The sequence below is a fragment of the Berghia stephanieae genome, chromosome 2 (genome assembly GCF_034508935.2).
Source record: "Berghia stephanieae isolate SIO BIC M18660-M18661 chromosome 2, UCSD_Bste_1.3, whole genome shotgun sequence".
Taxonomy (NCBI): domain Eukaryota; kingdom Metazoa; phylum Mollusca; class Gastropoda; order Nudibranchia; family Aeolidiidae; genus Berghia; species Berghia stephanieae.
Genome location: NC_088361.1, coordinates 116,320,978 through 116,338,556, shown reverse-complemented (window position 1 = coordinate 116,338,556; position 17,579 = coordinate 116,320,978). Strand labels below are relative to the sequence as shown.

Sequence of the window (17,579 nt, the reverse complement as noted above, 5' to 3'; positions counted from 1 at the left end):
TAACAACTGGTGTAAAACAAGGCTGCATACTCTCCCCGCTTCTGTTTATCCTGGCTCTATACTGGCTCATGAAAAATACAATTGATGGTAAGAAGAGAGGCATTCGCTGGACACTGACATCCTTTCTGGAAGATATAGACTACGCAGATGATATCACGTTAGTTTCCAGTACACACAGAGACGCCTCAGAGAAACTAAACATACTACACAAGAACGCCTCGAAAATTGGACTGAAAATAAATTTCGATAAGACTGTGTACATTAGGGTGAATCCAACACATGACAGTGAAATTAGGATAGATGAACATATAATTGAAGAGGTAACAGAGTTCCCCTACCTCGGATCCAAAATAACAGACGACGGAAATGCAGAACACGATATCAAGCACAGAATTCAAAAGGCAAACCAGGCTTTCGGCATGCTGAAAAACTTTTGGAAATCAAAGCAAATAATGAGAAAGACAAAGCTGAAAATATACAAGAGCAATGTTTTAAGTGTACTGCTTTATGGAAGTGAAAGCTGGAAAATTACATCCTCCTTAATACAGAAACTAGAAGCCTTTCAGAACAACTGTTTTAAAAGAATTTTTTATTTATTTTGGCCTACAAAAATAAGAACAGTGGATCTATTAAAGAAAGCTGACTGCACTAGCATTGATAGCCAAATAAAAAGAAGAAGATGGCGTTGGCTGGGTCATGTGGCCAGAATGGGAAAATTTTGTTTTTGTTTTTAAGGGTTTTACGGCGCTTGCAACACATTAAGGTCATATCAGCGCCAGTAAAAAGGAAGAAAATGGGATAGTAAAAAGTTCTAGAATTACAATTAAAGCATCCAAGAAAAGGGAAGACAAAGGGGAATTGGTTCAAATAAGAAACAGGTGTAGATTCCAAACACACTCTATCAAAGTACTTAGTTTGAGATCACTAAAATTCTCATCCAGACACAAGCACAGGTCCCCGATAAGAGGAACACACTCAAATGTTTTACAAATCATATATAATATAAAGAAAGCATAATACAGTGCATAACAAGAGAGATGATTTACAATGAAAAAAATATCATCTCCCAAAACTAACTATACATTCGACTGTTTCCCTCTCAGCCAGGGCATCTGGCCAGGACCAGGACAAAACCAAGTAATTTCATTCCAAGACAAAGACAGAAAGCATGTTGGAAAACAGATATAAGGGGATAGAAGACACAGTATGTACCCCCCTGCCCGCTATGGGAGGTTAGGAACCCCACCCAGAGAATGGGAAAAGGGTCACTTCCCAAGACAGCCTTGTACTGGACAGCAGATGGGAAGAGAAAGCGGGGAAGACCCAAAGAAACCTGGCGAAGGACCATGGAGAAAGAATTAAAGGAAGCAGGCCTGTCCTGGAATACAGCCACCGCAAAAGCAGCCGATCGCAAAAAAAAATGGAGATGTCTGGTGGATGCCCTATGTGCCTCAAGGCCCGAAGAGGATGACGTAAGTAAGTAGCCTTCCTGAAGTTCCATCTGCAGAGTGGGAAAGACTGCACCCTCGGGATTGTCAGTCCCGCTGTGACAAGTGCCGGCCTGTGCTGGCTATGCGGGAAGTCGCCAACGAGTGTCCGCTTAACCTACAGTGGTTCCCCGTTCCTGAGTCTGGTCGCTTACCCCGATATTGCAGTTTCCAGTTTAAGTTTAAGATGTGTTGAGACATTCGCTGAATTATCGACCACGCCGACAACCCTCCCTGGCGATACGATCGCGGTAGTATTTGGCTAGGACTGGGTTCTGGACTTGATAATTATGCTGTAGTAGTGAGGAGCCCGGGATGACCGAGGCCATACGAGCATCGGGTTGGATCTCCTTTCATTACATATCAGGGCGGACCGTTCAAGGGGCCCGCTTTCAGGCCCGAATTCCGGGATGGTCTAGTGACGGTCAACCGGAATTACTCATTTGCCCCAAGCACAAACGACAGGGTAGGTGATCCATGAGAGTGGTGGTCTGAGGCAAGATTTGGACTGTCATTGATGTGCTGCGCCCTTTTACGACTTTAAACATTAATTTATGAAAGTCTTGCTTCTCTTCTTCTCGTATGAAGGGACTTCCGTTGTAGTTGTAGCTGATCCAGTGCATTTGAGACAGCCTTTTCCCCTCGACCTGCAACCTGAAGCAAAATTATGAGCTGCTCTGGTAATGTGCGTGTTCGTGTATGTGGATCCCATATGGTGTGGGCATATTCTAAAATTGGTCTTACAAGGGAAGTACATGCGTGCGATTTTATATTTTGTGAGCATTGGTGGAAATTTCATGCACCAAACCCGAGTGCTCTGTTTGGCCTTAGCTGGCACATGACTCACATGCTTATTCCATTTCAGGTTGTTTTGGATGTTGACGCCCAGGTTTTGGATGTTATCTACACGACTTAGCACGTGTCTGCATCTCGTAGTCGTGGTGGTGGGGTTTCTTTTTGCGGCAAACAGTCATGACTTGGCAATAAGATGGATGGAATTCCATTTGCCATTTTCCGCCCATTGTGATGATGAGTTCAGGATCAGTGACGATAGTAGACTTTTTTGTGTGATTGATGCATACTATATATAGCGGATCATATATTTACTATTAAATAGTCTAAGTGAGCCCAAATGTATGCCCAGAACGTCTAATTTTGACTTGTGTATTTCCCGGGCATGTGTGTGATTGGATGCATGTGAGCTTATATTCATATGTCCGAATCTGCAGAATGTAATATTGTAACTGATAATCAATGTAAAGCGCTTCGAAGCTTCGACACAAGCTCTATATAAGTGTATACATTTATTATTATTAACTCATAGATCATCAACTGTATATACTAAGAAGGGTAACTTATATATATATATATATATATATATATATATATATATTATATATATATATATATATATATATATATATATATATATATATATATATATATATATATATTCTCACCTTGCCACATTGCATCCTTTTGAGTTATCAAAGCAATGAAGTGCCTACAAAATACCGATCCCCACTTGAAAGTGAAATGAATTAAATACGTAGTGGAACTTCTTTTATCCAAAAATAAAAGTCTCTTTTAATTTCTGTGTCATGGAGTAATTTTGTAAAAGTTTGTGTTTACAGTTGAAAAAAAAAGACGGAAGTGGTCTTAACTTATTGTAAAATAACTGTTTTTTAATTTTGGTATTTTTTTTTTATTATTTTGTTTAAAAATTTTTTGGGGGGTCTCTTTTTTGTTTTGTATTGTTGTGTTTGTTTGCTGAAAAGAAAGCTGATAGAACAGTCAAAAGATGATGGCCTGGAGTTTAAATTTAAATGTGCCATGCAATAGCCAAAGAGAAAGAAAGATAGCAGAACTAATTCAAACAGAGAATTAAAGTAGATATAAAGATCAGCCTATCCATTCGTCTTTCCTGACACTACGAACATATTGCACACAGACTCAATATTCCCCCTTGCCACACACACACACACACACACACACACACACACACACACAACCATTCAAAGAAAACTGCAATACCAACATCATTCTCAGCAATCATAACTTATTTATTCATTAAAGTATTTTTGAACATTATTAAAGATAAAACAACACTTTTACATATTATTTGCCAACAAATTATGAGAAACCAAATTTGACACAATAAAAACAAAGTAGTGGCAGGATTACAGCACATTATTTGGTGAAACAACAAATCTGTATAATTAATGCGACCATATAAAATACCACCATATCATGAACAAGAAACATAATCAATCTCTATGTTTGTATATATGCTCTTATGATGATTATGCACAGAGCAATGGAGTCGCTGCGTGGAACCTATGAATTATTATTATTCGTTTAATTATTATATTACTTGCTAAATTGTGGTAAAATTGAACAGCTTCCATTAATCATGGAATGAGTACTTCAGATCTTTTTTTTTTCAATTAAGACAAGAGCAAGAAGCCTGTCATATAAAACTGAATTCATTGTGCTCTCTAAAATAAATTGTACCCGTAATGTTCACCTTTAATTTAAGGCTATTATATGTAACTGTTTCATTCTACCAGTTTCAACAATTGGCCCAGTTGTTTGTGACATGCTGTAATCCTGAGACTTCTGTCTTAAACCTCATCCAAATGTGTTTTATAACATTAAAAATGTATCTTATAATTATAATTAATGCTTTACACAATAGCATCAAATTATGTCCAAAGATTGAAATATGCTGACAAACAGAAAGACAATGTAATGTGGTAACTGTTTTATTTATTTATTCAGTTTTGTTTAGTTTGGTTTGGTCTCTATTTACAAGTAATGGTTTCCTAAAGCATGGTATATTATGCACAATTTTAAAAAGTTACCTCAGCATTCATAATTTAATTCCCATTATATTAATAATCGTTATGCAATCTCTTCAGCATTCATAATTTAATTCCCATTATATTAATAATCGTTATGCAATCTCTTCAGCATTCATAATTTAATTCCCATTATATTAATAATCGTTATGCAATCTCTCAAACACTCCTCTCTTTTATTCTTTAACTATTTACTATAAAACTTAGGATATGTATTTCCCCCGTAAAGTCACAACAACTTTGAGACAGAGCATTGCTCAATTATTATGAAAGACCATATTACATTTTAGTAATAAATAAGGAGAGTGTGTGAACTGTTTACTGAAGATCACTGTAACTGCCCTGATTCAGCCATTGAATAACATTTCTTTGATAGTGACAAACTAAATTTGATTTTCCAAGTTAGAACTCAACATTGGAATTTCCATCTGAGAAGAAATTAAAAAAAAAATTTTTTAAATCTATATTGCACATTGCCATGGACTCACCATACTGAATGCGCTTCACAATGCTTCATCAGCAAGCCATATGGAATCATATTTCGATTTCATACAGATCCAGTCTCCTGTTAGGTGTCTTTTTGAACTAACACTCAATATCCGTCGCTGCCTTTAGCCAGGAACCCATTCACATACGAGTTGAGTGGGGTAATGTGTGTAAAATGCCACACCTAAGGACACGACATCAGGACCAAAACTTTCTATGATCACTGTCACCCATCCGGCCAATGACCATGCTTAACACTGCTTGACTTTAATGAAAAGATGAGATACCCTACCGCTGAGCCACCTAGCTAAAAGTAAATGAATGATCACCATGAACCATTTCTGAAGGGAGCTGTAATGTATTCCATTTTATGACAAGGTAATCACATAATTGCCTGAATACATAGATCTGTACAATTGATCTGCTGACCATATCGTTGTAATACCAGCATATTATGATGAGAAAAAATAATCAATCTCTAAGTTTGTATATGCTCTGATAATGATGAGCTATGGAGATCAAGAGAGATAAGGTACTAACACTGTAATATAGAAGAGGTGACAGGGAACTGAACACTAAAGTTGAATGAAATAGGATCTTTTCTTTATAAGAAATAGGATCTTTTCTTTATAAAACAATTTAATTTAAATATCGCCATAGGGCGCATTGTGCCAAACTTTCAATCAAGATGGTTGTTGTCTCATGATAATATTACCGTATTCTATACAATTCAGTGTTTTTTTTAATTTATTGGCTATAAAGAGATTGAGCCCGAAAAGTTTTTTTTAATTATTAAAAAGAAATAATAATACTGTTTTATTAAATTTTGCCCAATTCTTTTATAATCCCTTGCTCCCTGCAGTTTTAAAATTTATTTTTATTAGTATTCAGAAGAACAATACATGATACCTATGGAAAATTCATTGTTTTATTATTACCATGCCCAGTCAATATCAAAACCTGGGAGAAAAGATCTTGAAAGTGATATTAACAAAATAATAAATAAACATATAAATATCAGGAAAAAAAAAAATTAAAAATCGTAGCATTCGAAAAAATTGGCAAAAAACCTGGTATAATTTACATTACATTACTTGACAGAGATTGCATAACTCTACATGACTATAATTGGCAATTAGAAACCGTCATTCAAAAGGAAAAAAACCGAGAAAAGACATATCCTGGGAATCTGAAGATTGCCTTTCTAGAAAAGTATTGATGTCACGTAATGCGATATGTGCTAACCTTGGAGTTTTGAATCACAATATGAGTTAATTGCTCCCATCCCACACCAGATCCACATGCCAGTATAAAGTATTAAATGTTTTCGAATTATGTTTTAATGGGTATTCACAGCTATGATGACTATTGTAATTCTATGTCAAATTCAACAACAAAATTACAGGCACATGAAGAATATTTGAAAACATTACAATTTCTCATTTGTCAATGCTATGAAAACTTGTCAACTTTGATAGTCAAAGGAACTTCAGGACGTCTTTTGGCAATATTTGCAGCTATTCCATCAAACCAACCGTCGTTTTTCTTTTCTTCTCGTCTGTATAAATAAATGAATAATGAAACATCACTGACAAAGTTGTCGTTTTACTTTACAAAATTAACCAGGAATGAAGTTTGATGCATGTAATAATCAAATTATCTCTCATGGAGAAAATTGTTAATATATGTACTGGGTGATAAGTCTTTATTGTCACTAGCATTTTACATTAGACTTTGTGTACTATTTGTGATACAGATATCTGTATAAACTTCACTATGACTATATTTCTTTTTATATGGACATCTTTTTAAAAACTTTTAAACACAGGCTTATCATCGAAAGTTGTTTGCAACAGCCTACTAGGAATTATCACATTAGAATCAAAGTTTTATAACTAAATATAAAGCACTTTATACTCACAATCGTTTCTTCTCTTCTGCTAATTGTCGCAACAGCTGTTGGTTGTCAATGTCTTCTTGTGTACAAAAGTCGTCTGGCTCAAGGATGCCTTTGTCTGACGAGATCACCTACAAAAAAAAAAAAGCAACATCCTGAGGTAAATGTTCCTTTCACTAAGCAGTAAAAAGAGGTTAAGAGGTCTCAAGTAAAGATGATAAGATAACTTTCCTTTAGCCAAAATAAAATTGCTTGTTGGCCCAGTGTACACTTCCTGCCATATGTCCAGATGGCAGTATCTTCCCCTATGTCAAGCTGGTTTACTTACTTAGTCACAGTTCCTCTTATGTCTTTGACACATTGGGCCATCCAGGTTTGACATCCATCCCTGTCTTGTACTGCCATGTATACCTCGTCCCAGGTCAGCTCTTTAGTTTTCAGGTCTTGTCTACAATTGATTCCCATGTCTTTGGTAACCCTTGTTTTCCCATGCTGTTTCCATACTTCCACTCTCATCGTTTTTTGAGGGGAAAAGGTCTCTCTTCATGGAAAGGACCAATTTGTTTTCTTAACATGTTCTAACTAGCTGATATTGAGTATTTTTCTTAGGCTGAGTTGCTGGAAAGCATAGAAACATTTTTTTTTGGTCTCTTGCACGCATTTGCCATGTTTTGCTTTCATAGAGTGGAACTGAGAGAATTGTTTATTCAAAAATGTTGATTTTGGTTTTTAGTCGGATGGGCTTTAATTTTATTATTTTGTATAATTTCCCTAAAACTGCTTTTGCCTCTCCGATTCTGGTTGTTATTTCCTTAAGCCACCATCTCCTTTGATGCTACTTTCTGGATATGTGAAATCTTCAGTGTGCTTGATAAAATTATTTCTGGCATTGTTCCACTTCTTATTTCTTTGAATTAAATCTCAGTCCTACTTTTGATGCATTTCTTTGTAATGAACGTCAGTTGTAGTTTGTCTCTTGTGTCTTCAACAGAATAATATCATTGTCAAAATCTAAACCACTTAATATGTAGATGTCATTAAGACTTATTTCATCATTTTGTCCCTGTTGTCTCATCAAATTGTCGATACATTGAAAAGGAAAGATCAAAGGATAAAACCTTGTCTTCCTTCTGTCTCACCATTTCTTACACAACAGCTTAACTTATTGTATAGGACTTTACTCATGTTGACGACTTTCCAATAACCCGACAATAATCTATAGTTATTTAAAACATGATCAGTTTAAAACCAGTAAATAGATAGTACATCAATGCCACCCCACCACACCTAGCTGCAACTAGTTTGGGTTGGATTGGATTGGACAGATCATAACTGTAATATGCTACAGATGCTGTCTCTATCAAAAGTATCAAATGCTTTTTGGGAGTCAATAAAAATACGCTATACGCTACTAATAAAAATGATATGATGGGGGTCAATTCATTTGATTTTTCAATTATTTGACAAAGTATGAAAATAGTATCTGTGCATAATCTTCCTTAACCTCTGAATCCATACTGATTGTCTCGTAATTTGTCATCTAGTATTGTTTTGATTCTTCCTAATATGACAAGGGCTGGACTTTGCTTGGTTATGATAGCAACATTATTCTCCTCCAGTTTGAAAAGTTGCTGGGATCTCCTTTCTTTGGTAATGGAATGGTTGTTCCTGCCAATCATCAGGAATGTCCTCTGATTCTCATATATTATTGAATAGTTTAATTAATGTATTTATCAAGACGCCCCTTCCATACTTGAGTATTTCTGGTTGTATTTCATCGATTCCTGGCGCTTTATTGGTTTTCAATGTCGATATTGATATAGCTTGAGATATTTCATTAGGTGTTATTTGTTCAGTACTGATATCTTGTAGACTGTATTAGTTTGAAAATTTTAGTTGTTTATCTGGGGTAGGTTGATTGAGGACTTCTTTTAAATGTTCCACCATCTGCCTTTGACTTCTTAATAATAAGTAGATAAGTTCATTTGACGAATAACATTTCAAATAACTAATGATACCAAACTAGTAATAATGATACTAGATTTGCATACATTACAACTTCTCCATTTGTTTTACATGTATTTCCTTTGTTTTCTTTGATGGGCATTTGCGGTTTATTTCCGTTTTACCAAACAGATCTTTAAATAATTCATATATACAGTTCTTGTGTCATTGACAGCAGTCCCAAGTTTTGAGGACGTGGATGGTTGCTAGTTGGGTCAGCAATCTAAAGAACTTGAGCTACAGAAACCAACCAGAAAAGCCACAAAATTCGCCCATCAAGATGAAAGAAGTGAGCACAATGCTTTCGTGACAGTTTAAGGCCCAATTAGCCAACTTCAAATCATTTAAACAGAAAATGTTGATGGCTACCTGGAATGTCCCAATTCGTAGGATTTGTAGAACCAGAAGGACAAATCCAGGAAATAAAACGGCAAATGAAACAACATTTATATAATCAGGAGGAGAACAAGGTATGGATGGCTTTGGACTACTATTGGGAAAGGAGGCACAAAAAGCCCTAGTGTAGTGAGACCCTTTATCTGACTAGATTATAACAGCACATTTCGATGCAGAACATACTAATATGCCCATCATCCAAATTTATGCATAACCAAATACATCAGAAGACAAAGACAAAGATAAATTTTACCAAGAACTTTGAGACGCCATTGACAAGACACCTGGACAGAACCCAATTGTTTTGAAGGAAAATTTTAATGCCAAAGTTTCTCCACATAGACATGGCAGAACAAAGCCTCCTAACCTTTGCATTCTCAAAACAAATAAACAAAAATGGAGAGAAAAGGCTAGATCATTGCTATAGCAACAATTTCGAATTAAAAACTCATTCTTCCACAGGAAAAAAAATGTAAAAAAACAACATGAACATCGCCTCATAAAGCAAAAACTAATGAACTAGATTTTAATATGTAATGAAATTTGTAAAGGATACATGATTAAAAGAGGAGCTGGTATTGGGTTTTAACACGAATTAGTGTAAGCCAAATTTAAAATGAAATTTAAAAATATCCCCTGAAAAAGCAAAAGAAAAAACAGATTTGATGATGACAAATCAAAAGACCCAATCAACAGACAAATGTATGGTATTGAGATTATAAATATGAGCGATGAGCAAAAGTAAAAATCACACAAACGTGAAGGAAAATGAAAGGTATTCAAAGGAAAAATCACAGAAGCAGCAGAAAGAAATAGTGGAAGAAAAAGAGGGAAACCTAGTGGACAATGGACAATAGACCAAACATTGGCAGCCATCTAAACAGAAGAAAAGAAGAAAGATGATTTGCAATTAACAAAAATATAAATAATGTTTTAAAAATGAAAAATGGAACTGTTATTTTGTGAACGATTAGTGACATATGTAGATGATCTCACCTTGATTCCAATAAGATCTCCATCTTGTACATGGTACGGGGCTTGTCGAATATTGGTCTTGACACTACTAGATTTTTTCTTGCCTTTCCCTTTTGATGGTTTCTTCAAATAAAATATAAAATCAATATCAATTAGAATATCGCAACATTCGTCACAGTTCTTCTTTATTTATACTTAAAACCAAGAAAGGCTTGAAGGTAGTCTTACAAAGCTCTGGTCCTGTGTAACTTGATTAAGGGGTTCTATCAGTGAAATTTTGGTGAGTTTCAGCAAAATTCCACATTTTTCAAAACCAGGTTTAAAGCATACATAAGCCATTTTATTTTATGTTTATGGTTACCAGAAGACATAATCTAACCCATAAATATTTAAAAAATTCATTTTAGTGCACCTTATCTTCAAGAAAAATTGGCTAGTAATGGCATCATTTGTAATGTTTGGATCTTAGCAATGATATTATTAATTCTATTAAGTGTAGCTTTGCCATATAACTTGAGCTTTTATATAGTGCAAAATCCACTAAATGTTTCCAAAGCGTTTTACAAAGGGTCCCTGACCAACAGCAACAAGTAACATACAGAACAAGACATGAGGCCTCTTGAAATTGATTAGAACACTTTAAATGGCATTTTCTCGAAAGTTGTATTTTAAGCACTTTTTTATTTTTCAGGTCTAAAATCTGAGCACTTAAAATACGCACTTAATTCAGTTTTTGCACAGATGCTCGTTAGTTTTTGTAATTACGTTTTTGCGTAAAAAGTGGGCAATTTTAACGCAAATATTTTGACATATTTTTGAAAACATCATAGCTTCTTAAATTTGCATAAACTGCTAAATTTAAGTTGTGAGCTTTTTGTAGGAAGGATATATCTTTGTATTAGAAAAGGGATGAATGTCATAAAATTATTAATAACCGAGATTTTAGAACTTTAAAAAAATGCTAATTTGTAAACAAAAATCCAAGATGACGGCCATCACCATGGCAACCATATTCTGCTAGGCATATTTATATTGTTTATTTTCTTTTTTTTTTTTAAATTGGCCTCTCCACCGATAGAACCCTTCTAGGTTTTTCAATCATGAAAAGGTTGGTAATTACTTGCTACCAATTCAGTAGGATGCTACTTTGCCAAACAGTATTTTTTGAGAGATCCTATTAATAAACAGGGAGTAAAAGAAGAAAATAAATTCTGATGTCACTGCATTCAAACTGCTATCATAAATGTTTGTTACACTGAATTATTTGTAGTAAAGGTTTTATTTAACTAAATTTAGTTTATCTCAATCGTGTTCATATGAATGATCAATCAAACGAATTTGGTTAATTTTCATTCTTGCTAAGTAAAAAAAAACAAACAAAAGCAAAAAAAAAAAACAAAAAGAAAAATACAGTATTATGGTTCAACATAAATGTCCATTGGTTGAATGAGCTTCCCATTTAATAAATCACGTTTATTTATTAATGAGACAGAATACATGCTATTAATGCTGTACATTTGAGTGACCAATTTCAATCTCATTTCAGCTTTATGCCTTTTTCTCCCATCTCATTCTATCAATTTTCTTTGGGCTGTCCAAACTCTGTTCTCAATCACTGCTGATATCACCTTAGGAACTAATAGATCAATAATCTGATGCATTAAGGAGCCAAGTTAAAAGTGACATTGATTGCATGATGGCGAACTCAATATTTAGCTAACAAAAAGTATCGAGTGGTTGAATAAGTGAATATAAAACCGTGAAAAATTCTCCGTTTTTGATGACTTTGGACACTTTTTCCTCATTGCAATTTTATATAAAAAAGGTCATTAGCCAGCCGTTTTACCCTTTTAGGAACAGAAAACTAGATAACAGAATGCATGAAACTAATTTTGCAAGGACAATCATTTGGTAACAACATAAATTATTCCATCATTGAAAAAAGTTCTATTGCTTGGTGTGATATTGCAAACTAAGGTATCCAGAAAGATAGTTAACATAATCTTTTGCATTTAAATATTTATTTTTCCTTTGATCTTGCTTTCTATTAGTTTTCAAACCATCTAATAATATTCCTCTTCAATTCCTGTTGGATTCAAATTTTTGTTCAAGCAGATCTCTTTATCTTTGTTGCCTCAGCATAACTTTCTGTCTTTGTCTCACCTGTGGCAAATCTTTCAATACCGTCCATGTGAATGAGCCAGGGTTATATTTGGCAATGGACACGTCATGAGAAGGTAGAGATAGTCGATATGCAATGGCTCTACGTAGATTGACAGCACCTTGTCCTCCAGAGGTGTTCCATACAAATTCTTTAGCAGGCATATAAATCCGAGATCCACCAATCTTCATGGCTACATTGAGTAGTAGCTCATGGACACTATGTTAGATAAGAACAATTTCATAATACAGTGAATTATATTACCATAAGATTAACTCCTGACTAAATTTATGCAATAATTAAAAAAAAAAAAATAAAGACAATGTTTAAATAATTTTCATTATTTGAAAAACTTGCAATTTCTCATTTATATAACCAAAGAAGGATTTTTTATAAATATCATTTTCATCATTTTTAAAATGATAATTCTTGAGTTCCAGTAATTGAGAGATATAATACTAAACATTATCAAATCAGTAGTCTCCATAAAAACTAAATGTTTGGATGGTCTTGTATTTTGTATGTCAATGGCTATTTATTGATACATGTAACAATGGCAATGAGGCCTGGCAAACAAAAACAAACTTACCCCAAAACCTCTTCAAAGGGCAATACTTGGACACCAAGATTGAAAGACTCTTTGGGACTTGCATGTCTGATAATGATGGAGTAAAAATGGTTCAAGAGATTAAAACCGCATTTGCGTTTCTGCCATTATCACGTTACTTAAAATCATTCATTGAAATCCAGAATATTGTTAACAACATAAGAAGAAAGAATATCATAAACAATAAATTCAAATTTGACTTGTTCAAAGTTAATGAAAATCAATTTTACCACAGAAGCATCTTAATTAAAGTGTCCTCTTAAGAGTCATTATTATCATTGACATCATCTTCAAATTTACATGCTATTTTAATCATCACCATTCTCGTCCTTATTATCATCAGTATTGGATCTAGCAGCATCTTTTTTTTTGTTTAATCATCATAATTGGTATTATCTATTCCTCAACCAACCTTAACACTTGAGAGTTAGTCCTGAGAACACCTTTAAGGCGTCCACCTTCCATCGCTCTTAGCCTCATAAAGTTGGACGTTGGAATGCGCAGGGTTTGAAAGCGTTCTGTCCCCATCAAAGCTTGCTTTAGATCTTCTGTTGAAATGCTTTTGTTAACAATGAGCTAGAAAAGAAATGAAATATATATACATCATATATCTTTATCCACAAATAATTAACCCATAAACAACCGTTTGACTGTTAACAATTTATGTAAAATTTTAATTATAACTAAAACAAAATCATATTTCAAAAAATTCAAAACAAAAACAACAAAAGCTAATAATGATGCACGGGTAATGCATGGTCAAACTAGATTTCAGAGTCATTTTCTCTAACAATTGAGCTTCAAGCATCCTTCAGAAATTATATCATCCAGTAGTATCATTCTTTTTTGAGCTATATAAAAGCTCAAGTTTTTCTTTTTTAATCATTCTTTGTACCATTTCCAACAGAAAAATCTACTTTTGAGTATTTTAAGTACTTTATTATTACTTTTTACAATTAAAAGAAATATCCAACTCATACCAACTATTAAAAAAATCAACTTACAGATTTGTCAAATAGCTGCTCTATATTTGGATGAAGGCATTTGTGTAAAGGGTTGAGGTCATCAGGACTGACTTGATCATTGACTGAGAGCTTAGCTGCAAGTTCCACTGAAGAAAAAAATAAATTTAAATAAATATATCATTGAAAAAAAGAATTAAAAAATATTTAGCAAACAAAACAAAACAAAAACATTTTCAAAAAACCCCAGAAAAACTAAAATCAAACAATCCGTCAACTTTTAACATTGCAATATTTCTATGGCGTTTACTCTTCAAAGTAGGACATTTATGTTTACATATGTGTGCACTTTATATTTGAAGCCTTTCAAGTTCAGACAGCCCCCCGTAATACTCTCCATTCAAAGAATATCAAGAATTTGGTTCTCCCGTCATTGTAAAATATACCAAATAATTTGGCCAAACTTAGTATAAACATTTATGCAGTCTTTTTCAACCTTTTCATTTATTTTTTTTACGTTGTGGGTCCCAAGCAAGTGTATGATAAACTTTATCTGCAATAGAATTTTGGGTTGGGAAGATGAGTTAAGATAATTTAAATTATAATTTGTCTTTTATAATCAGTACTATTTTGCTCACATATAACTTTGTCTTCTTCCTTTTCTCCATTGATCAGATGGTTATCCCCCCTGTTGTCAGGAATGCTATTGCTATGTAAGGAATCTGCTCTGTCTGTGTGTAGCCACACGACTAGACATACTTGGTCCTGGAAGACAGAAAAATGTTCAGTGGTTAGCCTCATAATTTAAAATGATGCAAAAGTTGTAATTGCAGTAGTAACATGATTAATTATATTTCACTCAGGATCCAAACAATCATATTTTTTTTTCTCACATCTGTAACTAAATTCCATGGTTTATATTAGATTGCTTCCACTACCTTTTTAACAATAGATCCTTCCTGCAGAACTAATGTGTCTCCGTCATTGAGGAAAAGATCCAACAAGGTAGCAGAGTCATTGTCTAGGGGATCTGCTGGATCTCCATATAAATCAGTCTTACTCAAATACCATTGGCTGTCTGTAAAATAAAGAAAATAGATGAAACCAGATGAAGCATTAAAAAGTAAAAGTAAAAGTCATTTAAAGCTGTAAGACCCATGGAGCCAAAATTTATCTAATTTTCTGTGACGTAAACACAACAGAATCTATATTTATCCGTATAACTGATGAAGGAATCACACCTAAATTATTTATTCTTTATACTCATTTAAAAGCTTTTCCATCAATTAATAGAGAATGTAACAACAATATCCAATTCCAGTCCATACCATCACAATTCATAAGTTTGCATGCAGCTTCGAGCATTCCAAGAACAGTCAACTGTCGGTCAACAAGAAACTCTCTCCTCAGGGCTAGTTTTCCACTAATTAGCTTATTCACACTGATTGTCATCTGTGGAATCATCAGTCATAATTCAAAAGTTAGAATCCTATCAATAACCTAAGCGTTCATATTTTATTAAACAGAAATATTTATAAAGAAAAATATTACATGAATGTCTAATTTACAAAAGGCTTAAAAAGAAAAAAAAAAGTCTTGTGAATCAAGATATTTCAGCATGTTGTATATTTTCAAATTATTCTTTGCCTCAAATTCTATACAATTTATCTTCAAGTAGCAAAGCCTGTGAGAGAATAATCCCATTAACGTCTATAAGGATCAAAAATATCATCTCCTACAAGAAAAGGCGAGAGCCAGTGCTTGAGCAAAAGCAAACAATTTCATTTTAGTAAAAGGATACAAGTCCAGATAAAAGGGACAACAGATATATGGGGATTGAGGTGGCAAAGGTATTGTTTTCCGTTGAAAATGTAAAGAACCTAGAATCTGTATTACATGAGATAGAATGCTAAATAAATATTATCCGAGTGATTAAGGCATTGCATTGTGACCCGGAAGGACCCAGGTTCGGGCACTTTCATTTTTTTTCCTTGAGCAAGATTATTAACCCCCAATTTGCTCACTTGGACAACATGGGTGATTCCGGTTGACACCAGACATCTTGTTTGATGAGTTATCTATATTCCTTCGTGGAATGCCTAGGCAACGATATCTTATGATGTCGTGGCAAAAAAAGCATTATTTTTTATTTTTTTTTATTTTTCAGTATCATTAGAAAGGTTGACATTATGAACTTCATAGACCGAAGACGACGCTATTCCTCCACCTAAAGTGAATCTCTCCACACCCACATCCAATATTCAGATTTATTTTTGTGAATTTTAATCAAATATTTTATAATATTATTAAGCAGTTAGATAATAATTTCATATCACAGCAAAGGGGGGAAAAAGCAATTAGGAAATTTTAATAAATGATGTGAAAGGTGTTTTATATGGATGGATTAGTGTTGCACATCAAAATAATTTTGAAAAAGAAGTGAGAAAATGCAAGGGACCAAACATCGCTACGACACTTCTCACAATGGGGTGGCACGATGGTGATGAGTCAGATACACAATAATGTCAGTTTGAGAGAGTATCCAGGAGGAGGCCTATTGACCTATTGACTATTTTAAGTTAAACCTATGACTTTTCGGGGGGGGGGGGGGGGTTCTTTGATGATTAATTTGTAAATTTGACATTGTGACAGACCTGAGTAATCAGGGGAAAGAAATACAGACCCAACCCTGGTAAAACATAACTACAGATCAACACTACTCAACGATTACGACAAACCTCAGAATCTTGGGGCGGCCTCCCACTTTCCAACACCAGGGTCATCCCATTAGCAAGACCAGAGTCAGATAAACTCAGTCCTTCTCGCACTGATGGAATTAAAATAAAAATTATATAAGTTATAAGCTCATTTCTAATGATGCCTTTCCACTAATTTCAGTAATCATGTCATGCATGATAAAAAAAAAAACACCTTTTGATATACATGCATCCACATTATCCAATAATAATGTTTAAACATTAAACAAAAAATTATTAAATGTAATTAAAATATTGCTGTTAATCATGGATAAAATCAGAGTGAATGCTTATTACCTTTTGACCAATGACAAATGATTTTCCATTAAAATGACCCTAGTTTTTCAAACAGCATACAAAAAAATCATTTAAAAAAAATAATCCCAAAACAAACAAAATAAGCTTTTATATAGTGCAATATCAAGTTAATGTGCTCAAAGTGCTTTATTTGAGGTCCTAAACCAACAATAACACAACATTTAGGACAAGATGTGACTCCCGCAAGGTGCTATTACAATTATTTTTGTTTTGACAGAGACAACATTGTTACCGGCAAGGTACTCGTTTTATACCAGAGTGTGGTGAGAGAAGTGAGAAAAGAGCCTGTTCCTAGTAGTTAACTTTGTGCTGCCAAGAGAGGTACTGGAACCAGGGACCTGCTGATCTGAAGGCAAGTGTCATACTACAAGACCACAGAGTGGCACAAGACTGTATTGTAATTAAACATCTGTCACCCACCCTCACCCCTACGATCATAACTTAAATATTCACATCATCTTTACTTACAGGGAGGCTGCAATCCAAGTGTTTTGTGAACTTCACGAAGTCTGACAGTCTCAAATGACATTTCATCTACATTGAAAGCCTCCATTGATTTCAACTTCAGCTCTTTCAAACCCTGAAAAATAAAAAAAAGAAGGTATTGAAGAACAACAGATCAAACCAAGAGCAAAAAAATCAATAACATTATCAAACAACAGATTGAGG

General features: G+C 34.1%; 1 protein-coding gene across 3 annotated transcripts in view; it reads right to left on the bottom strand.

Annotated features, from left to right (window-relative positions):
• Positions 1–3,529: 3,529 nt before the first annotated feature.
• LOC144966335 (ubiquitin carboxyl-terminal hydrolase 40-like) overlaps positions 3,530–17,579 on the bottom strand; it is a 39,418-nt gene continuing 25,368 nt past the window's right edge. For all 3 annotated transcript variants that reach the window (XM_078902651.1, XM_078902649.1, XM_078902650.1), the window contains exons 23-34: positions 17,379–17,490; positions 16,575–16,663; positions 15,165–15,288; positions 14,775–14,914; positions 14,475–14,601; positions 13,879–13,985; positions 13,287–13,450; positions 12,857–12,922; positions 12,270–12,486; positions 10,128–10,229; positions 6,756–6,862; positions 3,530–6,392 (exon numbers count right to left, since the gene is read on the bottom strand). In XM_078902651.1, coding sequence (XP_078758777.1) covers positions 6,287–6,392; positions 6,756–6,862; positions 10,128–10,229; positions 12,270–12,486; positions 12,857–12,922; positions 13,287–13,450; positions 13,879–13,985; positions 14,475–14,601; positions 14,775–14,914; positions 15,165–15,288; positions 16,575–16,663; positions 17,379–17,490 — 1,461 coding nt within the window. In that variant the 3' untranslated portion in view covers positions 3,530–6,286. The remainder of the gene's footprint in view (positions 6,393–6,755; positions 6,863–10,127; positions 10,230–12,269; positions 12,487–12,856; positions 12,923–13,286; positions 13,451–13,878; positions 13,986–14,474; positions 14,602–14,774; positions 14,915–15,164; positions 15,289–16,574; positions 16,664–17,378; positions 17,491–17,579) is intronic.